General features: G+C 51.6%; 1 protein-coding gene across 3 annotated transcripts in view; it reads left to right on the forward strand.

Annotated features, from left to right (window-relative positions):
- Positions 1-25390, forward strand: part of SIL1 (SIL1 nucleotide exchange factor) — a 99888-nt gene that overhangs the window by 47841 nt on the left and 26657 nt on the right. For all 3 annotated transcript variants that reach the window (XM_048320115.1, XM_048320114.1, XM_048320113.1), the window contains exons 4-7: positions 2728-2848; positions 10099-10195; positions 12334-12525; positions 17055-17176. In XM_048320115.1, the coding sequence (XP_048176072.1) occupies positions 2728-2848; positions 10099-10195; positions 12334-12525; positions 17055-17176 (532 nt within the window). The remainder of the gene's footprint in view (positions 1-2727; positions 2849-10098; positions 10196-12333; positions 12526-17054; positions 17177-25390) is intronic.

The raw sequence follows: 25390 nt of genomic DNA on the forward strand, positions 1-25390 counted from the left end.
TGAAGCTGTGTAATTGCTTACATATGTATTGCTCCAGTGTGTGCTCCCAGTTGTTGAATAGTATCAAATTATAGGAATCAAAGAGAATCAACTATTTTTAAGGGAAATGTCTAGAAGCTACATATTGAAACATGATTAAAATTCAGGATTTCCAGCTTACTCGTCTAAATCAGCAATTTTAATCACATTATTCAAGTCAACCCACCCTCAAACACACTTTCTACTTCAAAATACCCCAAACTAAATAAGACAGAAGACCTTCCTTGAACAGCTGTAATATTTTTAAGTGACAGTGTCAATCTTTTTGTTGAAAGCAGAGATGGTTTTTATGGTTTATTTATTAAAGCACCGTGTTTGTCCTGCTGTGCCATGAACCTGGGCTGCTGTGTGGAGCGGCGAGGAGAAATCCCCGGAGCGCCAAGAGCTGCTTAAACACATCAAGGCTGCAAGTTTTGCTCCGGGGTTCGGATGCTCCTGCCCAAATCTCGTTTAGTGTGCAGAGCAGGAGCAGGAAGGGTTTGTGTCTCGGCTGATGCAGCCTCTGTAACTTGGCTCTGCTGGGTGTGGAGCTCGTGTGCACCAGCTCCGGGTTTGGTTTTATTGAGCGCTCGCTGAGAACAGACACGGGAGGGCTGCGCCCCCCAGCCCTTCTGGAGCCTGCTCCCGTGCTTTCCCTGTGGATGATCCTCTCAAGCAAAGCCCAGCCACCTCCTTCCTCTCCCCTGGCAGCCGGGAGGCTGATGTGGCCGGGTGCAGCGGGAGCACGGCAGCGGAGCGGCCGTGCTGTGCTCTGGCAGGGGCTATTCCTGGCTGTGTGACAGCCAGAGCTGCTGCAGCCACTGCTGGGGCTGGAACCCCGCTGGCCCAGCGCTGGCGACACGGCCAGGAAAGCCACTGGCTTTGGGGGGAAGCACCCAGCTCGCCCCTCGCTTTGCCCCTGAGCACGTTTGTGTCTGCTGAGGAGGGGATTGTCCTCCTGCCTCCGTGTCCTTGGCACGCGATGGCATTTGATCCTACAACGGCTTGGCTTGGAAGGGACCTTAAAGCTCATCTTGTTCCACCTCCCTGCCGTGGGCAGGGACATCTTCCACTAGAGCAGGTTATCATTTGCTGTGTTTTCCTTGCTGGCAGAGCCCTGTCTCAGTGTCTCCTGAACCAGGGACAGGAGATGTGGTGTTGCCCTTTTCATGGAGATCCTACAAACTCCTTTCTGACCAGCACGTCCCAGCTCCACCACCAGCGAGGGGCACAGCTCGGCGATGGAACCCAATTCCTGCAGAGCCCGCCTTCTCAGCGTGGGAGGATGCCCCCATAGACAGACAGAGATTAAAGGTCCCATCTATCACAAGTTAAAGGAGCGGGAGGAGGTTGGCATCTGTGCATGGAAAGCATTCCAAGCATGGAGGAGGCACATCTAACCTGCCCTCCCATCGTTTAGGATGAGGGGATAATCACATCTGTCCTCTCACATATCCAACCAATGCAACTTCCATTGGGCAGGACTGATGGGCAGAAAGAGGCTCTACCAGAAATGCAAACCTTGTTTAAATAGGAGATCCTCCAAGATGGATTTTCCTGGTTTCTCTGAATGTGTTTATACCTGCTGGATGGCTACAGGCTTTGAAATGTTTCTGTCTGAATGGTGACAAACATCCCAGTCTTATGTAGGAAGCAGCAGGTCCTTTGATCAGGGAAATGTCTCTTTGAACAGGGAGGGATCAATCCACTTGTTCCCGAGACCAGAGCTTTTTGTCTTTGAGTGCATGTATTTGTTGTACAAAATAATTACCCTTGTCTTCACTTCCCTTTGGCAGGAGATGCTCCCTGTCTCCTGCATGCTGTTATTCTGTCCCAGGCATCTTTTTAGGTAAAAGGAGAGAGAGAAAGGAAAGGCTGCATAGGGAATCCTCCTCAGGAGGGAGGAGGGTGAGCAGCTGTGGTCTGTCTGTCCATCTGTGAGCAGCTCTGGAGCTGCTCAGCTGCAGCCTTGCTGTCCTGGGCAGGCAGATTTCCCGCATTAAGAGGAGAAGAAGTAGTGCCATCAAGAAGTAGCAACCAAATATTGCCTCCTCTCCAACCCAGTGCTGGGCTGGCCATCGAGATGTGCTCGTGGAGAACTGTGACCAAGGAAAACCACTCTGAATTTCCTATCTTTTCTGCATTTAAAACTGAAGCTTAATGTATTCTGTGCATTTTTGTTGGCAGATAGTAGTGATCATAAATTCCTTTTAATACAGTATTTCCACACCACCACAGCCTTGATGTGCAGCGTACCTGGCTGTACTCTGCAGGATGCTTTGATTTCCCTTTGGCAGCCGCATTTTTATTCTGTCTGCCCCAATCAGCAACCAATTCCCCTTTCTCCATGTAGCCTCCAGATCCACTCCTGATGAGGAGTTTTAGTGCTCTCCTAGGAACTGGGCTGCAAGGGAGGAAGGAACCAGTGTCTGCTGGGCTCAGGGTTCCACCTCCACTGTGGATCCGAGCCAGCCTGGCAGCCCAGGGACACCTTTGGTGGCTCGGGGTGGCATTTCTGGAGGGTAAAGCAGCACTTTAGGGGCTCCGCTGGAGGGGAGGGGGGTCGGTGGTGGATATCCCACTCCTCACTGTGTGGGATGAAGGTTTTCTCCCCTTCTCTCAGGGAGGAGCGTGTGCCTTCAGCTCCCAGTTCCTCCCAAAGCTGGAACTGGGCACGTGCTCTGAAATAACAGTGACCTTTGTTTGTAGGTCAGGCCGTTCCTGCAGGGTCACACGTGCGGCTGAACCTGCAGACAGGAGAGAGAGAAGCCAAGCTCCCAGACAGCGAAAACGGGGAAAGTGACGCGAGAGGAGAGAGGAGGAGGAAAAGGTACAGACATGCAAGGCATCGGGTTGGGTGGGCTGTGGGCTTCATGCCCTTTATTAGAGGCCAGGTTTCCTGGTGCACTCAATTACTGTCTCTTCCTGAGACTTAATTGCTGGGTTAGGAGCTCAGCAGTGCTGAAAGCAGAGCCCTGTCCTTTGTGCTCCCTTCGGGATGGTGCTGGAAGTACCCTGAGTGCACCTTCAGAGGCACCTTCGTGGCTTCTCATGCCATGACACCGAAACTAAATTGGCAACGTGGCTTCTTTGAATAACATTTAGTCCTTTGAAATATCTGCAGCAACTGGTCTGAAATGGCTTTCTGAGCCCACTCCCTGGGAACAGCTGTGAGGGGCTGAGGGCTGGCCTGAGCAGCCCCAGAGCCTCACCTGCGCGCCAGCCACTGCCACAGTCCCCGGAGCTCACACCACCTTCCCTGCACCCGCCTTTTAAACGTGCTTTAACCGCCAGCTGATGCTGACTTTCCCCTCGGAAGCCTCGGAACAGAGGCTGCTTTAGTTCCTATGGGGAGTTTCTGTCCTGAAGCACGGGCGGGGGGGGTGGTTTCCCACTGCCACCCGCCCTGGGGCTGCTCGGGGAGTGCGGGGCTTTGGGGGGCGGGGGCTGAGCTCGGGGTGCCACAGCTCCCACAGCCCCCGGCACCAGCACCCCCCGCCCAGCACAGCCTGCGCTGCCCCTCCAGGCATCCCCCAGTGGGGCACAGGGGCCAGTGGCTGCTGCCAGCAGCAGGAATCCGGGCGGGGCGACGATCCCCTCACTTGGCTTTTGTCTCTTGGACAATCCGGGCACAGGGCGATGCAGTGCCCGGGGGAAAGCAAAGACCGGAGCCTTTGGAGGCTCCAAGCCTTAAACATCAGCCCCTGCAGCACCCCAGATCCATTTCCTGCAATTCCCGAGGCTGTCACGGCCTTCAGAGCACGAGCGGCGATTTTTCCTCCCTGGGGCCCGATGCCGGCTCTCGGCCCAGGAGTGCCGGTGGCTCCAGCAGGAAGGGGGGCAGAAGGTTTCCTGCCTGCTGTGGTGCCATCGCTGCAGGGGCTGCTCCTGTCAGAGCCCCCTCTCTGCTGGTGACACCTTTGCTCTTGGGGCCACCAGCAGGGCCCAGTGCCGGCAGCGGCGTCAGTGGGACCCCCTGTGCACAGGGACCCCCAGCCCCAGGGTGGCCGTGCCAGCACCCCCAGGCACCTCCAGCCCTGGAAACCTGGAGCAAGCAGAAGCCACAACAATTCTCAAAGGCTGCCAGTGCCCAAAGGAATTGCAAAGAGAAGCGGGCTTTTTAAAATAAACAGTGTTTAATAGAAGATCAACAACAGAACATCTTTCATTACAAACATCCTTGTAACAACAACAATCTATAGAACGTATTTACGTGGGAGCCTATAGAGTGAACAATCTTCAAAACGTATTTACATGGGAGCCTAGAGAATTAACAATCTTCAAAACGTATTTACAGGAAACTTCTAACATCTAGAACATATTTACAGGAAACTTCTAACGTCCAGAACGTATTTACATGTCTGTGGCCAGAGTCTTTGTCAGTCGTGGTATAAAGGAGGCAGCAGGGGCACTGAGGGCTGTTCTCTGTGCCCCCAGGCTGGCACACACTGGCAGAGCAGGACTCCCCTGAGCACTGAGCCTGGCTGGGGCTGGGAGATGGGCCCCAAGCACTGTGATAGGGCTGGCGTGGCCCAAAGCAAGTGCAGGGTGGGCTGGAGGTGGTGCTTGTCCCCCCTGGGCACTGTGTCCCTGAGCGGGGCCGGCCAGCCCAGCCCCAGCCTGGCGGCAGGGGACCCACTCTGCCTGTGGGCAGTGCATGGTGAACATCTGCCTGTCCTGCTGCTGGAGAGTCTGTCTTCATCCGAGGATCATGGGCTGCTCCTTCTCTTTCTCGACCTTCCCGTCCTCGATGTCATCCTTCACGTCAACTTCCATGTCCTCGATGTCATCCTTCACGTCAACCTCCATGTCCTCGATGTCGTCCTGCACATCCACCTCCATGTCCTCGATGTCATCCTCCATGTCCACATCCATATCCTCAACAGACTCTTCCATATCCACCTCCATCCTTTCTTCTGTATCCACCACCACGTCCACTTCCATGTCCTCCACGGTGTCTCTGGCACGCTGCATCAGGGAGCACAACCTCTCAGTGGGGTCCCTGTCCCACACCATCCCCACAGGGCTGCAGTCCACCCACTCGGTCAGGGGGTGTCCAGCTCCCTGGAATGGCACTGTACCTTTGCTGGGACAGGAGTGGACATCCTGCTGCGATTGGTGCTTCAGTGCAGGCAGGAGAAGTCCAGGCAGCGGGAACAGCTCAGCACTGCTGACGTAGCGAAGAGCGAGTGACAACTGACCACTGGCAACGGGTGGATTGTCCACTGTGTTCGTTTCTAGGTCCTGGATGTTCCATGTGGAACAGTCTGTGATGTCACAGAAGTTTCAGGGCCACTCCACGGTGGGACATGGGGATCATAGAATGATCAAATCCTTGAATGCTTTGGCTTGGAAGGGAGCCTGAAGATCATCTGCTTCCAACCTGGACAACCTCCCACCTGAGCAGGTTGCTCTGGAGCTTGTCCAGCCTGGCCTTGGATGTTCCCAGGGATGGGGCGTCCACAGCCTCTCTGCACAGCCTGTGCCAGGCACCACCACCCTCGTAGTAAAGAACTTCTTCCCAGCATCAAATCTATTCCAGCTCTCATTTTCATCCCGTTACTCCTTGTCCTGTCCCTACAGTTCCTGAGGAAGAGTCGCTCTCCCGCTTGCCTGTAGCCCCTTTGCACACTCAGCCTTTCCCCACAAGGGAGGTGCTCCAGTGCCCTCAGCAACTTCATGGCCCCCTCTGGCACTCAGCAGCTTCCCTGGGAACAACAGGGGCATCAGCCATGGGGGGGTGTCCAACAACCCATGGAAGGCACTGGCCTTGGGATTGCCTGGGAGCTCTGCGCTTCCCACAGTTACGGAGAGAGGAGGAGGACATGAACAGGAGCAGTGCAGGGAGCCTGAATGCCACAGAAGGAAAGCTGATGATCCTGGGTGCCTGTGCGGTGTTTGTGGAGGCTTTAATGATGCCCCTGGTATCTCTTCCGGGGCTGTGGGGATGTTTCTGGTGGAGGAAGTCCAGAGGAACATTTCACCAATGTGTAGAAAATGATCTTGGGTAGAGGTAGAGGTTGAATTCTCTTGGGAAGGAGATGGTTCCGTTTCAGGAAAGGGCAGCTGAGCAAACTGCTGAGCTCGGGGCCCTGTTGGTGTTGCTGGGGGTGCCGGCACGGCTGCCCCGGGCTGGGGGTCCCTGTGCACAGGGGGTCCCACTGGTGCCAGTCCCAGCACTGGGCCCTGCTCGTGTTGCTGGGCTGGGGCAGAGCAGTGTCCCCAAGAGCAAAGCAGAGCGGGGTTGGACATGAGTGGCCCCTGCAGCGATGCCACCAAAGCCTGCTCAGTGACTCCTGCTCAGGCCATGGAGATGCTCTTTAGCTTCACAATGCCTTAGCAGCTGCATTTCCTTTTTTTTCTGTGCAAGAGTGATTGTGGCCCAGATCAACACTTCTTGAACCAAGAAGAAAGGTATAAAGATCAACACGACGTGTTTTTTAGAATTTCTGTGCAATTTCTGTGTGGATTTACCCTTGCCCTGACTCTCTGTACAGTGCTCATCGGACCTTCAGCTGAAATCTCCAGGTTAAAGCTTGTAAGGCCTAGGCAATGGTTCAGTGGCACAGGGGTGCTTTCTGTATTGCTACGAGGTATCAATTAATCAGCTGCTTTTATTGTGGTAGGACTTGAGATTTTGGGTCAGCAGGCTGATTGCAGAGCCCTTGACTGTCAGGGTTGTTGCCTCTCGGAGGCGTAGCGACCTGGTTCAGGAAGGGCACGACGACCACCTCAGGTCGTTCGGACCATCAGCTCACAGACACCAGTGTGGTGGACGGCAAATGGCCTTTCTTCATGGGTTACATGGGGTTCAATAACCTGGGTTTGCCGCGTCACTTCCTTCTGCTCACGTATTACCTGTAGAGGGGAGGGGTTCTACCTGTCCCGCACAAGGCGCTATCTTCCGAACGCCTGTCCCTAATCACCTACACCCCAGATCCATTTCCTGCAATTCCCGAGGCTGTCACGGCCTTCAGAGCACGAGCGGCGATTTTTCCTCCCTGGGGCCCGATGCCGGCTCTCGGCCCAGGAGTGCTGGTGGCTCCAGCAGGAAGGGGGGCAGAAGGTTTCCTGCCTGCTGTGGTGCCATCGCTGCAGGGGCTGCTCCTGTCAGAGCCCCCTCTCTGCTGGTGACACCTTTGCTCTTGGGGCCACCAGCAGGGCCCAGTGCCGGCAGCGGCGTCAGTGGGACCCCCTGTGCACAGGGACCCCCAGCCCCAGGGTGGCCGTGCCAGCACCCCCAGGCATCTCCAGCCCTGGAAACCTGGAGCAAGCAGAAGCCACAACAATTCTCAAAGGCTGCCAGTGCCCAAAGGAATTGCAAAGAGAAGCGGGCTTTTTAAAATAAACAGTGTTTAATAGAAGATCAACAACAGAACATCTTTCATTACAAACATCCTTGTAACAACAACAATCTATAGAACGTATTTACGTGGGAGCCTATAGAGTGAACAATCTTCAAAACGTATTTACATGGGAGCCTAGAGAATTAACAATCTTCAAAACGTATTTACAGGAAACTTCTAACATCTAGAACATATTTACAGGAAACTTCTAACGTCCAGAACGTATTTACATGTCTGTGGCCAGAGTCTTTGTCAGTCGTGGTATAAAGGAGGCAGCAGGGGCACTGAGGGCTGTTCTCTGTGCCCCCAGGCTGGCACACACTGGCAGAGCAGGACTCCCCTGAGCACTGAGCCTGGCTGGGGCTGGGAGATGGGCCCCAAGCACTGTGATAGGGCTGGCGTGGCCCAAAGCAAGTGCAGGGTGGGCTGGAGGTGGTGCTTGTCCCCCCTGGGCACTGTGTCCCTGAGCGGGGCCGGCCAGCCCAGCCCCAGCCTGGCGGCAGGGGACCCACTCTGCCTGTGGGCAGTGCATGGTGAACATCTGCCTGTCCTGCTGCTGGAGAGTCTGTCTTCATCCGAGGATCATGGGCTGCTCCTTCTCTTTCTCGACCTTCCCGTCCTCGATGTCATCCTTCACGTCAACCTCCATGTCCTCGATGTCATCCTTCACGTCAACCTCCATGTCCTCGATGTCGTCCTGCACATCCACCTCCATGTCCTCGATGTCATCCTCCATGTCCACATCCATATCCTCAACAGACTCTTCCATATCCACCTCCATCCTTTCTTCTGTATCCACCACCACGTCCACTTCCATGTCCTCCACGGTGTCTCTGGCACGCTGCATCAGGGAGCACAACCTCTCAGTGGGGTCCCTGTCCCACACCATCCCCACAGGGCTGCAGTCCACCCACTCGGTCAGGGGGTGTCCAGCTCCCTGGAATGGCACTGTACCTTTGCTGGGACAGGAGTGGACATCCTGCTGCGATTGGTGCTTCAGTGCAGGCAGGAGAAGTCCAGGCAGCGGGAACAGCTCAGCACTGCTGACGTAGCGAAGAGCGAGTGACAACTGACCACTGGCAACGGGTGGATTGTCCACTGTGTTCGTTTCTAGGTCCTGGATGTTCCATGTGGAACAGTCTGTGATGTCACAGAAGTTTCAGGGCCACTCCACGGTGGGACATGGGGATCATAGAATGATCAAATCCTTGAATGCTTTGGCTTGGAAGGGAGCCTGAAGATCATCTGCTTCCAACCTGGACAACCTCCCACCTGAGCAGGTTGCTGCGGAGCTTGTCCAGCCTGGCCTTGGATGTTCCCAGGGATGGGGCGTCCACAGCCTCTCTGCACAGCCTGTGCCAGGCACCACCACCCTCGTAGTAAAGAACTTCTTCCCAGCATCAAATCTATTCCAGCTCTCATTTTCATCCCGTTACTCCTTGTCCTGTCCCTACAGTTCCTGAGGAAGAGTCGCTCTCCCGCTTGCCTGTAGCCCCTTTGCACACTCAGCCTTTCCCCACAAGGGAGGTGCTCCAGTGCCCTCAGCAACTTCATGGCCCCCTCTGGCACTCAGCAGCTTCCCTGGGAACAACAGGGGCATCAGCCATGGGGGGGTGTCCAACAACCCACGGAAGGCACTGGCCTTGGGATTGCCTGGGAGCTCTGCGCTTCCCACAGTTATGGAGAGAGGAGGAGGACATGAACAGGAGCAGTGCAGGGAGCCTGAATGCCACAGAAGGAAAGCTGATGATCCTGGGTGCCTGTGCAGTGTTTGTGGAGGCTTTAATGATGCCCCTGGTATCTCTTCCGGGGCTGTGGGGATGTTTCTGGTGGAGGAAGTCCAGAGGAACATTTCACCAATGTGTAGAAAATGATCTTGGGTAGAGGTTGAATTCTCTCGGGAAGGAGATGGTTCCGTTTCAGGAAAGGGCAGCTGAGCAAACTGCTGAGCTCGGGGCCCTGTTGGTGTTGCTGGGGATGCCGGCACGGCTGCCCCGGGCTGGGGGTCCCTGTGCACAGGGGGTCCCACTGGTGCCAGTCCCAGCACCGGGCCCTGCTCGTGTTGCTGGGCTGGGGCAGAGCAGTGTCCCCAAGAGCAAAGCAGAGCGGGGTTGGACATGAGTGGCCCCTGCAGCGATGCCACCAAAGCCTGCTCAGTGACTCCTGCTCAGGCCATGGAGATGCTCTTTAGCTTCACAATGCCTCAGCAGCTGCATTTCCTTTTTTTTCTGTGCAAGAGTGATTGTGGCCCAGATCAACACTTCTTGAACCAAGAAGAAAGGTATAAAGATCAACACGACGTGTTTTTTAGAATTTCTGTGCAATTTCTGTGTGGATTTACCCTTGCCCTGACTCTCTGTACAGTGCTCATCGGACCTTCAGCTGAAATCTCCAGGTTAAAGCTTGTAAGGCCTAGGCAATGGTTCAGTGGCACAGGGGTGCTTTCTGTATTGCTACATGAAATTCCAAGGTATCAATTAATCAGCTGCTTTTATTGTGGTAGGACTTGAGATTTTGGGTCAGCAGGCTGATTGCAGAGCCCTTGACTGTCAGGGTGAGCTGTCTGCAAACCCCACGCAGAATACAGCACTCAGACCAATCTTTTCTTGAGCATGGTGGGTTTTTCATTCCTTTCATCCTGCCCTTGGCCATTGCTCGAATGTCACAGTGAAAACAGAATAGAGGCAGTTGTTCACTCATAACATGTTCTGGTTTGTTTGGTCTCTTCTGCAAGGCTGGGCAAGGTCGACGTCGATGCAAATTCATTCACATCTGAGGAGCTCAAAAAGGCCTTGGCTAAAATGAAGGAAAGTGAGAAGGCCGAAAGGAAGGTGAGTTTCCTGTTTCTAAAGCAATGCACAGTGCAGGGCTGGGAACACACCCTGTTACACACTGCAGAAATACAGTGGTTGAAATGATTGCTTGGAAAACACTGTGCAAACGAATCTTGTGCTGAATATGGACCTAAAATACCTTTGCTAACCCGTTAGCACAGTGTTCCCTGGCTTTTCTGTAGGAGTCTATGATTCTGTGAATGGTTTGGGTTGGAAAGGACCTTAAAGCCCACCTCATGCCACCCCCTGCGGTGGGCAGAGACACCTTCCACTATCCCAGGTTGCTTCTAGCCCCATCCAACCTGGCCTTGAGCACTTCCCAGGGTTGGGGCAGCCACAGCTGCTCTGAACAGTGTAATTTATCTGTTCCACTACTGCTCAATTCACAAAAATGTCTGCAGGCCCCAAAGGGGGCTTGATTGCAGCTGATGGTATTTACAAAGGGAGTTACATTCCCTTTCACTGCCCTCCTTGCTTTCTGTTTCCAGCCTCATGCCCTGGATAGCAAAACCCAAATGGCCATGGTGAAGCAGGGGCTGAAGTTTCCTTACACAAGCTCCAAGTTGTCCACTTAGTTACAAACAATCCTCAACCCAAAGTAAATAGGTAGGATGAGGTGTGACTCAGCAGGTTCATCACAGCCTCTTTCCCCTCTCCCCCTCAGCAGCGTTTCCTCAACCCTCTCTCCTCCTTCTGCTCTGGTGTTGGCTCAGTCAAAGGAAAACTGAAAGAGGAGTCAAGGCCCTGAAGTTTTGCTGTCGCAGAAAGGCTTCTTCTCCCCTTATGTGGTAGCAGGGCATGGTTTCGTTTGCCGTGCGATTATTTCCATAGCAGCATTGCAGATTGATTGCAGGGCTGCTGGAAATGAGGATCATTGAAATGCAAAAATTAGTGATCCTCTATTAGGTGAAAATAAGCCATATTTTAAAATCTCCTGTTAGAATAGCTTTTGTCCCAGCAACTGGGCTAAAAGCAGCTACATCTAATGGACGTGAAGTCTTCCATCTGCAGTCCCTCCTGCAGAGAGCAAATCCATCCTTGAAGGATCCGTGTCGGAGGAAATGGAGTTACACTGAGCCTGTGCCCCTCTGTGCTGCGGCAAAGGCAGCTCGGGTGCTTGGGGTGGGCGTGGTGCTGGGTGTGGTACCTGTGGTAATTAATGAGTACATGGACGGAGCTTTCACCTCCATTGCTCACTTGGTTTTCCCCTGGTTTTTTTTCTCCTGTCCTTGGGGCAGCCCAGCTCCAGCCTGGCTTCTCTGCTTCTTGTGTCCCCTGCAGCAGCAGGCTCTGTCCCCAGTGCCACCAGTGCTGATGTTCCTGCGCCTCTGGGGCCCTCTCGGATCTCTGACAAATCCTTTCCTTCTCACCACATGTTTTGTGTCAGCTCTCTCGGTTCACGGCAGCCCTTGGGATGCTGTTACTGCGAGGGAGATGAGCCGTGCTCAGGACAGGCTGTGTCCTGGACAAGCCTCGTGGCACAGCACTGCAGCTGCCCCCAGCTTATCACTGCTCCTCCTGCCTCCCTTTCTGACACCTTCTGTCCCCACACCTTTCCCTGGGAGATAGAGCCATCCTGGAATGTGTTCAGTGCCTGGAATGGTGAAAACATCTTTGTCTGTGTCCGAGATCTCCTTGGAGTCACTGGGCACTTTGGGCTGGGTGGGATCACTGGAGCTCTCCAGCATCATGTCCATTCCAGGGAGGTTCAGCTGTAAGATCAGGGAGGTGGCTCAGGGCTTTTTGCAGTCAGGTTTTGAGAACATCCACTTGCAGACAAACAGAGAACTGCAGTGCTGCTGCCTGTGGGCTTGATGTTCAGCTGGAAGGATGTGGGAAATAGAAATGGTGCACAAATGGTGTTTAGACATAGAAGTGGTGCACAAATGGTGTCCAGATGTAGAAGTGGTGTACAAGCCCTACTGCTCACTCGTACTGTGGGTATCTCACAGGTAACTGGGTTTCCCAGAAGGACCCTCCAGCCCTGCCCCTGCATTTCTGATGCACAGCAGTAAATTCATTGGCACAGACAGCCAGGTTCCCTTTGTAAATTTGGGGTGGCGTTCCTTTCTGTGTCTGTCTTGTCTCTCTTCATCTCCCATCTTCATCTCTGGTTTCCTCCTTCTGTTTTCAAGGCCCGAGAGGAAGAGGTGAGGAAGAAGTTCCGGCCCATAGAGCAGCTGAAGGAGGAGTTTGAAAAGCTGAACATGAAGATGGAAACAGATTATGAAATTATGGTTAAATTAATAAGCAAACTCAACAGCTCTGCCTCCACACTGGATGAAAAAGTAGCAGCGCTTTATGATCTCGAATATTATGTTCACCAGGTAACAAGAATGCATCAGTAACTGCCGTGTAAAATCCAGGGGATACGGTGTCGTAAACGGGGTTTTATTTTTCTTATCGGTATCAGGTAATACAAATTGCTTAATTACCATAATCCTGGGACAATACCAGACAGCAGAGGGCTAGTGCAGGCTTATTTTATATCCAGGTTTGAATTAATCACTTGTCGTGCCAGGAGCCAGCAGTATCCTTGGGGTTGCCTGATTTGTTGTCTGTTCTCAGGCTGGTTTTCTTATCTTCCCTTTTTCCTCTTTCATCTGCTTAATGTTACAAAATGGGGTTTTAGCTGCCATTTTTGGGTAGGTAGAGTGGTGGGTGCTAAGAAAATAATTATTTTCTCACTGCTTCCATGGAAAGCTGCCATGGTTGAGGGTAGGTGCCCTTACATCAGTTCACAGGTAATGTCTTTGTACCAGGGAAGGCGACAGCCACCCCAAACCCCCTCTTTTGTCTTGGTGTGAGTAAGCAGTGGCGTGTAGAGCCTCGCTGTGCTCATTAGCTCTGTGTGAGGGTAAACATATTTCCTGGCATCTTGCTTCCTCGGGTTTGTGCTCACACCTTTCCCCCCTCCCTCTGATCTCTCTTGCTCTGCTTTCAGCTCACACATTCCTAGCTCCCCTTGGATGCAGCTGCAGGCACCAGAGCTCTTCTCCCCTGGGCTTGGTGCCTTCCTCAGTGCCACCCCTGGGAGGGTGTCTGGGCATCCAGCCTCTGCTCTGCCTTGTGGGAAAAGACTTGGCTTCTCCCTCCCCAGTGGCTGGGAGGGTCTGGAGTGCGCTGGGAGAGTTTCCAGCGTCACGTTGTCATTTCAGAGGGCAAATGGGACAACTCTTGGGAGGTGCCAGTGCAAGCCCTTTCACTGGAACAGCACTTGTTAAACCAAAGGTGGTATTTTGGGGGCAGGTAGCTGAAGTGTTGCTGCTGACAGAGGGAGTCCATGTGCCAGCTGATAGAAGTGTTATTTCCAAGGCTCTTTGTCTTGAATTTCCACTCTAAATCTCTGTTGTGGGCATGCAGAGGCTGCCTTGCTGTTTGTTCTCCCTGCTTTTGTGTCACTGACGGCATCTGTGTGACTCAGAGAATAAGTGTGAACAATGGGCGCCCAAAGAGCTTCATATTTATACTCAGGGCTAATCTTGCCTGATGAAGGGTGCCAGAGCATCAGGCCAGTGTGCTAAAAAGCAACTCCCAAACACCCTGGGATGCTTTGGATTCCAGCATAACGGTCTGGACTATTCCAGCAGAAAATCCCTGCAGCACAGGATAGGGCAAACAATTTCAGAATGGCGAGAGAAGCAGGGGCTGGAGCATCAAAGGGAAGCACATCCAGCATCAAAGGGGTCAGGGAGGGGGAATGGCAGGAGGCTGGCAGGAGCACAGAGGCTCCTTTGTGCGCCGATCACAGCGCTGCTCTGTGCCCGCGCTGTCGGGGCAGATGGCTGGGCAGCACCTTCTCGTCAGGCAGGAAGCTGATAAGAAATATGACTTGTCTCTAAGCCAGCATGGCTTTTCCTCCTCTTTCTTCTTCCAGTCAGTTGAATACGTCCAGAGCATTATCTCTGCTTGGGACTGCCTTTAGCAGCACTGGCTTAATGTAATTACTGAACAGCAGCCAAAGGACGCTTGTGCCGCATAACCCTGGAAGGGCTGAACTGTCAGGACTCCTCTGCAGCGAGTCACAGCCGTGCTGTGCCATGGGAGCAGGGAATCCTTGCAGGTGTGGGTGGCCTAGGCCACATGTGGCACCACTTTGCTGGTCCCACCTTCCCCAGCCTCCCTCAGAGCAGTACCCTGCCATGGCTTTTCACAACTCCTTGGCTCCCGGCCATCGTGCTGCTGCCTCTGGGGCACGGGGTGCCCTGTTGAGTGGAAAATGCCATGCCCTGGGGGGTGTACAAGCAAAGGCTGCTCCCTGCTCTGTGTCCTGGTGGTGAGCACCCTGAAGCAGCGGGGTGTGAGGCAGCTCATGCTTCGGAGCGTGCCACGGGGAGCGGAGCAGGAGCTGTGGCCAGTGCCGAGCCCGGGGAGATGCTCTCTCCTGCTTCTGAAGAGTCAGCCCAAGGGCTCTGTGTTTGCTCAGCTTTTGGTTGCCAGCTCTGGTTTGCCTCTCCTCAGTCACGATTCAGCTTGGCATGTTTGGGAGCCCGTCTCGGAGATGGAGCAGGAGGGTTTGGCTTGCTGGGTTATCTGTAACGCATAAAACCCAAATGCAAATGTGAAGAGGGCAGAGCATAACTCATAAACAGCATTCACGGTGCTTGCACAGCAGTGTGCGGAGCCAAGACCCGTTCTCAGGCATTGCAGGCTCTTTCTCTCAATTATTTACTCTCCTTATCTTCCTCTCTCCTCTCCTCTGACATGCTACACCGTCTCTCTCTGCTAATTTCCTCTCCATCGCGTACGGTTGACATGCTGCTTTCCCTTGCTCTTGTTTTCTAATATTTTCTCTCTCACTTTCCCTCCCTATTTTCTTTCTCCTCCAATTCAAACCTGCTCCCTGAATAACTGCTGTCATATTTGCTCTTCTCCCATCTCTCTCCTTGCCTGCTTTGCCTGTGTACTTTACTCAAGAGCTCTTTTGATCTTTGGTTTTTCTTCTGTGCCGATTTCAGTGGACTGAAGTGAGGTAGGAGCTGCTGCCTCACAGCATCCGCTGCTCCCCAGAGAGGTTAATACCTTCAAGTTGTTAAGTTTGGGGATTTTGTTGGTTTTAAAACGGTGAGTGAGGGAAGGAGCTCTCATGACAGACTCTGGTTAAAAAAGATAAACACATCTTGAGAAAAAGCTTTACAGCATAATTTATGTTCTGCAGCTGAGGTGTCTCACTGACGCTGGGGTGGCACGAAGGACTCTGGTGCTGCTGAGGTCCCAGCAATGGCTGGTTTTACCACACCAGGTGCTGGATGCAAATTCCTGCCTGTCCATACATTCCCTCTCATGCAGAAGTCAACGTCCCATTCCAGCACTAAACCAGTTTTTACAGAGGCTGAGTAATAAAAGGACCCACTGGCAGCTGAAATTGGGTTGCTGCATAGATTTCTTTGTAGACAGAGATGGGTCTGCAGAAAAGTGAGCGATCTGGCAGGCCTGGTTTATAGGGACAGTTAAAAGAACAGCATCTGAAAGGATACAAAAGCTGCTGCAAATCCTGAATCAGCCCCAGCAGACCTGCAGAGAGCAGCTTTGCAGAGGGACAGCAAGCGGTGGGTATTGTCCCATTGGGGAGCAGAGACGAGCTGGAGCTCCCCAGGTCCTGCTTTGGTTGGTGACGACAGACCCATAGGACACAAAGCTTCTTCCTTCTCCTGGGTACCTGAAATATCTGACTTTGGGCCAGTTTTGATGAAGGTACATGGTTGAGATAAATATAACACCGAGCATGAAGTCATTGACTAGAAGAGTGTCCCACATGCCCTGCATGGCTTGTGGTGTTTGTCCTGTCCCACCCCATCGGGGGGTCGGTCTGCCCTGCTGATAACTCATTTTTATATTCTGTTTCCATCTGCCAACGATTGCTGTTGTCTCCCTGTCTTTCAGAGAGGAGAAATGTCGAATTTCTAAACCTGATTTTTCTGTGCAGGCAGTTCTGAGCATTCATCAGATCCCCTTTTAAACTGAAAAAAAAATCATTGAATACCAAAATGCATCGATTTGACTTTGGACTGAATTTTGTACTTGAAGTACCTTGTGCTGTTTCTCTAAATTTTGTCTGTGAGCACTCAGAGCCTTTTCTGATCTCCTCTCCAAGAGCAGATGCCCGCTGGGACTGTGCCTGGCTAGCCCCTGATCCAGTTAGAGCCAGGGGCTTATGAATCCCCACTAATGTGTAAACTTTTCTCTACTGGCAGTTAATCCATTATTGTTTGCTTAGAAAGGTCATTGTGGGGCTGCTCCATGGGGAAGCTCCTGGCTGACCCCTCCAAGCAAGGACTGGCTTTTTCTTGCCTTGTCCATATGAAGTTGTTGATGGAACTCATGGAGAAGTCCCAGAACTGCCCACGCTCCTCACTCCGATGCCACCTGTGTACCCTGTTGGTGCTGACAGGCTCCTAAACATCCTTGACTCCTGGTGCTACAATTACAGCATTAATTAATTGCACTTGCAAAGCATGCAATTCCCTGGGTCCCCAGTAAAGGCCTGCTCAGGTGGGAGCGAAGAGCTGGAGTTTTCTGACATCAGCAGATGTACTGAGATTTTGACACCACCTGCATTACCGAAATACGTGTCAAGAGTAGTTTTGATAGCTATAATCAAAGTATTGGAGTTTCCAGTGATGCCTTCTGTATGTGGCAATATCCTCCCACTGTGCCTGTGCAGCCATGGCATCGCTGCTCGTGGGCAGGGCTCTGCAGAGTTCAGCCAAAGCTGTTCCCTCCGAATTTTTAATTCCGTTTAAAACTCTGTGCTGGTTAGAGCAGGAGGGAGGGGATGCTGTGGGTGTGAAGGGAGGTGTTCTCCAAGGGCTGGGGGTTCGTGCTGACAGGACCTGCTCTCTCCCTGCTGTCCCAGGTGGACAATGCGAAGGATTTCCTGTCCATGGGTGGGCTCCGGCTGGTGATCGAGGGGCTCAACAGCAGCGAGGCCACGCTGAAGGAACACGCTGCCTTCGTCCTGGGAGCTGCCCTGTCCAGGTGAGACCTGCCCTCAGCTGGGCTCTGTGCCTCTCTTCACTTCTCTTGGTTTATTTCTGATAGCACAGACTGAAAGCTGTGCTGTGACACGCCACAAAGTCCACTCCCCCAAAACTGTCTTGTCCCCTGTCTAGCTCTTGCAACCCCCATTACCCCTTCTCCTCAGTCTGTCCTCATCTTGCTCATTGGACATATCCAGAAGTAATTTGGTGTCAAATCTAGGATTGTTTCTTGATTTCCCTGGGCTCCCTGCTTGTACAAAGTCCAAGGGGGGAATAATTCTGCTTCTCTCCCCTTCCCCAGCCCTCTCTGGGGGAAGATGTGAAGGGGGATGCAGTGACGAGCACCCCAGCGAGCACCTTTGTCCCTCCTCTTCCTTGCTCCTGGGCTGCTCCAGGATGGCAAAATGCTGATTTGAGCAGCTCCCATGGTCTTTGGAGCAGAGTTTGGGCCCCACAGACATGTGCCTCTGACATCCAAGAGGTGTTGATTAGATGCAGGGTCAGGAATAGGGTCAGCAGCCAGAATCCAGAGGAGACTGGCCTGCAGGATGTTTGAGATTCACAGGAAGGAGCCCGGTCTGCCTCATGCTGGGGCATCGTGTGTAGTGCTACAGGAGGTGCCCTGTGGGCTCCATGGGTTTTCTTGGTGCCCCTTTTGGATTTATGGGGTTTGGGACTTTGCAGGGGATGTGTTGTACATTCAGAGGTGCAGAGGCTTTAGAAATGCATTGGATGGACTCAAACTTCAGGATCAGCAGTGCAGAGTGAAAATTGAAGGTCAGGACTGTTTTATCTGCATATTTCTACACCTAAAAATACAGTCACCTTCTCCAGCATCATAAATTATTTATGGCTTAGTCTAACACATGGTCCACGGACCTGCATTTATTTGGCAATCTTGTGTACAATGCAGTTGGCCCTCAGCATGTGCGAAGTGATGGGGCCTCGTGGATAGGAGCAGGTACCCAGACTGGCACCAGGAAAGGATCCAGCTTCTAGTCTGAAACAGAGCCTGACTTAGTGATGACAGGAGGATACATCAGAAACACAACCTGCTCTTCATATTCTGGTGTATCTTAATCCTTGAAACAATACTGGAGTGGTTTGCTCAGGTTCTTTATGTAGATTCTTAATTATATGTCCCATACAGAGAAGATCATACCGAGGGTGTGGAAATATTTGCAAGTAACTAGTGAAATGACAGGGGCTGTTAAAGAGCTTCTCACAGATGTACCTGACATGACATGGTCCAGACTCCAAAAATTCACTGTCTCACGGTACATGAGAGTGTAGCAGTGGCCACGAGAGTCATGCTTTTGTGTAGTATTCCTCACTCAAGTGCAAAAACCTTCTTTGGACCTCTCATCTGATATGACAACATTAAACTGCTGCTTTGCAAACTTGTGGGCCTTTTTTCTTTGAAGGACATTCTGGCAGATGGTAATTTGGAGTGGTTTGGACGATACATTGTCTCAGAGCTCTGTTCCAAAATAGGAGGGATATTATGCCTTGGTTTGAGTTTGCTTTTTTCCCCCTTGCTGTGCTTAAGCTTTCTCAGTAGACACCTACATGCCAACTTGTCTGCTGTGTGCTCACTGCTTAATTCGTTTGTTCATACATTTTCTCAGCTTACTCCATGCTCCAGTTAAACTGTCGGGGGCATTTCAGGTACTTCACACAGCATTTTGTGTTTTTCTGAGGGCTTGTTGTTTATTTCCTTCACTCGTGGTTGTTCCTGGGAGCCTCGGCGAGGTGGTAGGGCTTTCCAGTGAATTCCCAGAGGTGTCACAGCTCGCTGGGCTGCAGGGACATGATCTGCCCTGTGCTTGTGTGCCTGGGGCTGGTGTCAGGTCCTGTGCTGGATGCTGAGCCTGGGAAGAGGCAATGGTCTGCTGCTCACCCAGTGGGTCTGTGGCCACCTCCCAGGTCTCTTTGGCTGGGCTGGCTCAGGCCAGCAGTTTCAAGCCAGGCAAACATTCCCAGAGAGAAATCAGGGCATGATGATAGCAGCTCCAGAGCCTGGCATGGTGGGTCAGTAACTCCTGGCACAGCTCAGTCTGGAAGAGGGAGTTTGGCTTTGTCTGTCGACATGTGTTTAACACAGGAGGAAACCACTGGACACAGAGTGATTCCAGATATGCTTGGGTCACATCCAGAACTTTTCAGCTCTCAAAAATACCCAGATCTTCTCCAGTTTTGCATTGTCCTCAACTCCATTCAGGTAGTGAAGCAGGTAAGGGGTGGAGCAAGCAGTTGCAGCACCCAGGTCCTGCCTGCACATGGTCCTGCCAGGACCTGGCCCGGAGCTCTGGCTGTGCTGAAAGCCCATTGGAATAAAAGGGTTTTCCAGGGGATCAGCATCTTGAGCCAACAGGCCAGGTGGCTGGCCAAGACTTGAATCAGCAAAGGCAGGAGGAGGAGAAGGCACAACAGGGCCAGCTCAGGATTTCTCCTTCCTGATACTGCTCCTATTTATTTGGCTTAAAGCAGACTTGAAAAGCAGCCATAGCACAGCAGGATTTGGACCTGGGGGCACAAGGTCCTGGGGCGCAGCTGCCAGGATCTGACCTCCTGGCATCCATCTGCCTCTGTGAGCCTCTGCCACAGGAGAGGCAGATTTCTTCACCTGATGGGGAGGAAATCAAGGTTTCATCTCATGTTTCTCTTATATGTCCTTCAGTTCAGGCATTTGGGTTTTAATCGCTGAGTCTGTGACCAAATCAAACATTGTTCCATCTGGTGGAGTTCTCTGAGCAGTGCCCTTATTGCAAGTCTAAAACCTCATCACAGCCTTACTGTTTTTAAGCCTTTAACAAAATGTTTTCCATTCAGCAGTTTGCAAAAGTAAACTTCATTTGAACAATCCTCAAGTGCTCTGATTGCAAATAAAAGTTAAATGCACTAACAAAAATGATTGCTAGGCATGTGGGGTTGTACATTTAGGTATCCATAATTCACTAACAGTATATGCCAATACACAGCATTATCTGGATTTCCAGTGATTGCATTAGCATAAAAGCATGTTAGCATTTATCCTGTGGTACTAACATTTAAATATATATAAGTGTGAAATATTAAGATCCAGCATTTTGGAGGCAAGTGAAACTACTGTCTGTAAAATGTTCCTGCATATTTTGAAGGTACACTCCAGTGTGTTCGGATGACAATCAGCATTCGCACCATTGGGTCCAAACATTACAAAAATGTCAATGTTTTATGCAAAGAGGAGCTATATTAAGCTAAAAAAGATTGCTGATGAGAGAAGTGTCTTCTGATGTCCTCTGAGCTATTTACAGGCAGCATCTCCCTTTGTTCGTGGCACAGCCAGGCCTCTGTGCAATCTGCATCTCCATGTTTCACAAGACTGGAAATGTTAGCCAGAAAGGATTATGCTTGTGATTAAAACCTCCATTTTTGAAAACTTTACCTACAGGAAACGTTTTTCCACACCAATAATTCGAACATTTTAGTATTTTGTAATGAAAGGATTTTTGTAATCCGTTTAGAAGGGGAATAATAATTTATGTTGAATGCCTTCTTGAAGCTTTATCCCAAATGCTGCCCATGCGCTTAGGGGTGAGTTGGAGGTGAGCATGGAGAGAAGTTAAGCAGTGGGACCTTCAAGGCAAAGGGAAGCAGTTTGTGTTTCATGGGGACAAGGCAGAAGGCTCAGAAGGTGAGATTTTGGCCTGGCCAAAGTGGGGAACTGGGAGGGCAGCCACTTGTGCAGCTGCAGTGAGAAACTCGTGGCACTTTGGCCAGACCTTTAAAACCCCACCCAACCACGTGGCCAGGGACAGTGATGTCCCACTGATGGTCCGAGCTGGCGTTTGCCATATGTCCTAGAAGGGCCTGGGACAGGCCCAGCACAGCCTCTGGCCACAAGCCCAGCACTGCTGGGGTCTCACTGTTCCCTTTTGGCCCTGAGTGCTAAAGGACTTGGTAGAGGCTTGGGAGTAAACTCATCACAGGTGATAACTGAAGCATCATCCTGCAGCAGCACATGAGTTTTCTATGGATTGTCTTGGCTGCTTCCCAGAGATTAAACCCCTTAAAGGATGACCGTGTGCACCCTGAATATCCCATTCACCATTATTTGTGTTACCCAGCTCCCAGGCTCGTTCAGAGCTTGCCCCACTTTGGTAAAGCCAGGAGGGGCATAAAACATGTTTGCCTCTCAAGAGAAGCCTGAAAGAAGCTCCCTGAGTGATGGGCTCTATTTCCCCTTGTTGTGCTGGGGTGTCTGACAGAGCTCAGCATCGTGGGGTCCACCTGGTTTTGGTTCTGCTTTTCCATTGTCTTTTCTGAGGGAAGAGGGATGTGGGAATTCTGTCTCCTTGCTCTGTCCATCAGTCCCTTGGTGGTGTCCATTCTCCCAGGGCTCACGACTTCCCTGCTCTGTTGGAGAAGCAGCAGCTCCTTCAGGATGCCTCTGTCAAGAGGAAAGAGCTTCCACCAGATTTAAGGGGTTTGAGTTAGGTCCAGCTGTGCACTGAAACTGGTTGGTGCTCACTGGTGTTAAATAACACAGAGGCCCAAGCAATAAACCCAGGAAAAGTAAAATTAAAGACCTTGCTTCGATGCTGTCTTGTAAGGACATAAGAATTTCTGTGTGGAGAAATAAATCTGGTTAGCTTAACAAGCACTGTCCCTACCCTTTTATTTCCAATCCATCTTCATCCCTTCCTCCTCCAGCTTCTCCTTTTACATCCTGCAGTATTTGCCCATCTCTTTATCCACTTTGCCTGATTTTTTCAGTGGCCCTGTTTGCCCACACCATGTGTTTGCCATCTCCCAGTTGCAGCAATTCCAGCTCCACTCCTTGACTGCTTATAATTTCTTGCTTTGTAGATTGTCTCCTCTATCTTTATTTGAACTCCTGACTTGTGTGGAGTTATCAGCCTCACTGCACTTAATTTCAAATTAATTTGATTGGGTCACCTCAATTTTTTTTCTGTAATGATAATGAACTCAACCTATTTAGCCTTTCCCCATTATGAATAACCTTAACAAAAACTGCAGTGCAGTATAAATGGGTGTTTCATCATTGTGGTTAATTACACAGAAGAATAAATCCCTAAACATTTTTCAGCCTCTGAAATCTAACAAGAAAGTGTAATTAACATTTAAAGAGTAAACTGCCATCCTTGTGCTCTCAGGAAGACAAGGAGGGAAAAGTCTAGAATCCAAGGTTTGCTCCTGGGTTTTTTGGGAGAAATTTTTGGGGAAATGCTGATGGCTGGAAGTGGCAGAGGGTGGGTCAGGTCCTTGTCTTGTTCCAGATGTGTTTTCCCCAGGTGCCTGCAGCTCTGGAGAGTTGACAAGGTGGGATGGGCATCTTGGCCTCAGCCCAAGGGACTGGTTTTAGGCTGAGGACATTGTCCTTTCTGTAAAACATGGGAATTCTGGAGTGAATTCTCTGGGCTGGGCTGGTGCTGGGAGGATGCTGTGACTGAAATGGGAGTGTTTGGCCTCACATCACATGTGGGCAGTGAGCTCCCACACGGCTCCCCCAGCTCCACTGGGTTCTCCCAGTCATCCTGGGGCTCAGGTAGGTGAACTTGTCCTCCTGTGTCCTTCACACAGGGATGGGTGCTCCCACAGCCTGCAGGCTCTCATCAGTCCACAGCTGCTGATGTTCTGAGAGCTGTGGGAGGTGTCCTGCCCTGCAAACATAGCCCCACAGAACAGCCAGTGCTGCCCAGGGCTGTGACAGGAGTGGGGAGCACCAGGAAGCTGCTCCAGCAGAGCTTTAGCAGGGAGGGAAAGACTCATCACAGCCAGCTCATGCATTATATAAAACATGTTGTTTCTGTCTCATTGTGTTTAGTAAATGGTCTCTGCTAAAGCCTTTGAGTTATTTTGGTGGTTTCCATTTAAAATACATGTTCAGGCTGGTTACCTAATCACTTTCTGCCAAAAAAACCAGCCCAAACTTGCTGTTTGCCAGTGCAGACCTGGTTCTGTAGCTGGACACAACATGTTTTCCTCTGTCTCTTCAGCTACTATTAATTCATCCTTCTTGCTCTGTACAACTCCCTGGCAGGAGGGTGGAGCCAGGCAGGGCTTGGTCTCTTCTCCCAAGCAACGAGGAGCAATAGGACGTGAGGAAACAGTCTCCAGTTCTGCCAGCAGAGGTTTCGATTAGGGAAGTGTTTTTCACTGGAAGGGTTATGAAGCACTGGAGCAATCCTGGAGGGGTTTGAAAGCCATGCCGATGTGGCACTTAGGGACATGATTTAGCAGTGGACACGGTAGTGTGAGATTAATGGTTGGACTTGATGATCCTGGATGCCTTTTCCAGCCTAAATGATTCTGTGATTCTGTGTTTTTTGTTTATCCTTTTTACTACAGCCTGAGCACTCTCTGCTAATGGCTTCACAAGCTTCAAAGATTTCCCTCCCTAACCACCTACATTATTTTCCTGACCTGCTGTGACTATCCCAGGTCTTGGCGTGTTCTCTGCATTCCCTCCAAACAATAGGTGCAAAACACTCACAGAGAGGAGGCGTCTGCATCTGCTCTTTGATCAGGGTGTGCAGGAGGCTGTGGCAGCCCACTGATGTGTGTTTCAGAAGGCAGGTTGAGAAAGTGCATTGAACAGAACACAGAAGGGAAGAATGGGAGATGAACAATGGGAGTGGGAAATGCAGGATCCACCCTCAGTGAGGACCTGCTCGCAGCAGGGTTTGGGGTGGACAGCACTGACCCTTACAATTGCAGCCATTGTCTGAGCCCCATCTCTTCCTCTGTAGGTCCTGCTGTGTGCACCCTCCTACCCCTTCCTGACCGTGGCTTTTGTTGGATTTTGTTGTGCCAGCAGGCTGTACACAGCGAGCATGCAGAGCCAGCTTTGGGGCTGCATGGCAGAACTGGGCTGTCAGAGGGGTGCTGGGGGCCTGCCCTTGCCTCTCGTGGCCTCTCTTCTGGATTTAGCTGTATTTGCTCCCTCACTCCTCTGCTTGTGCCAAGGAGAGGCCAGCAGAGCTTTCATAGGAGGCAAAATAACACAAACCAGCAACTGCAGGCTCCCGTGGCATCCAGGAATGGCCCTTGGCTGTCCTGACTGAAGAGGGACCAAGCCCCGGCAGGGAACTTGTTTCCAGGCTGGCATCTTCCAGCCTACCTGTTCTCTTGATACAGTGCTTTGATAAGCTTTCTCTCATCTGTCTATTCATGTGCTTAAAGATTCATTGAAACAAGTGATTATTCATCCATGAAGACAGTTCCTCAGGCCTTCACCAGATTGCTGCCGACCTCAGCTGCTTCGAGGCTCTCCAGGTGTTTGAACGGGATGATGACAGAGAACAACAGCTTACTGGAAATTATCTCCTTCTGAAGGAACTCGTCATTACTGTTAACTACTTGCTCTTCCCTCAGGTGCAGACATTCTGTTCTTCTTGTGAGCTGGGTTTTGATGTCCCTTTATTTTAGATGATCTTTTTTCCACTTGAAAGGAGATGTCCATCAGAGGCCCTCGGAGCGGCCTGGCGTGTTTTGGAAGGGGATGACTCACTGGCTTGGCTGCCTGAGCAGCCGTGCAGCCCTCTGAGCCCTGCTGCTCAGGGCAGCTGTCTGTGGCCACCCCACATCCCCAGGGAGCTGGGCCAGTGGCAGCCCCCTCCCCGAGGGCAGCTCAGAGTCCCCACTCGAGCTGGAGAAACGCCTCGCAGCTGCTTCCCACCGAGTCTCGGCCCCTTGATGCCACTGTGGGAGCCCTGAATAGATAGGAAAACTAATTTGCTGCTCAGAGCATCAATAGATGTACGTCACTTGTCCTTTCTGCTGCATTTAATGAGTTTTTCCAAGGTACTGCAGCCAGTTCCAGAAGGCTGCCATCAAAGGATCTTCGTTTCCATCAGAAGCCTCATGCCCCTCAGCGCTCTGCACTCCTCACGTCTCACATGTCTCTTATGAATTCAACGTGGAGCTTGTCTTATAATTCCTTGCAACCATCCTTTCCAGACTTCTCTCCTTTTTTTTTCTGAACGCCTTGAAAACAGGGGGTGGGAGAGAGGAAGGGCTCTTCCTGCAGTGAGGTGGTGGTAGCTGGAGCCCAGGCGAAATGTGGGTCATGCTAAACGTCCTGTCACTGCTGCTCTCCACAGTCGTGACTCACTCAGTTGTTCCCTCCTGGTGCTTGGCTGTACCTGTTCCCTTCTGTTAATCATCCTGGAGCTGGCTTTGGGCATCCCTGCCTGCGTCAGCCTCG

This window comes from Corvus hawaiiensis, chromosome 15, assembly GCF_020740725.1.
Source record: "Corvus hawaiiensis isolate bCorHaw1 chromosome 15, bCorHaw1.pri.cur, whole genome shotgun sequence".
Classification (NCBI taxonomy): Eukaryota; Metazoa; Chordata; class Aves; order Passeriformes; family Corvidae; genus Corvus; species Corvus hawaiiensis.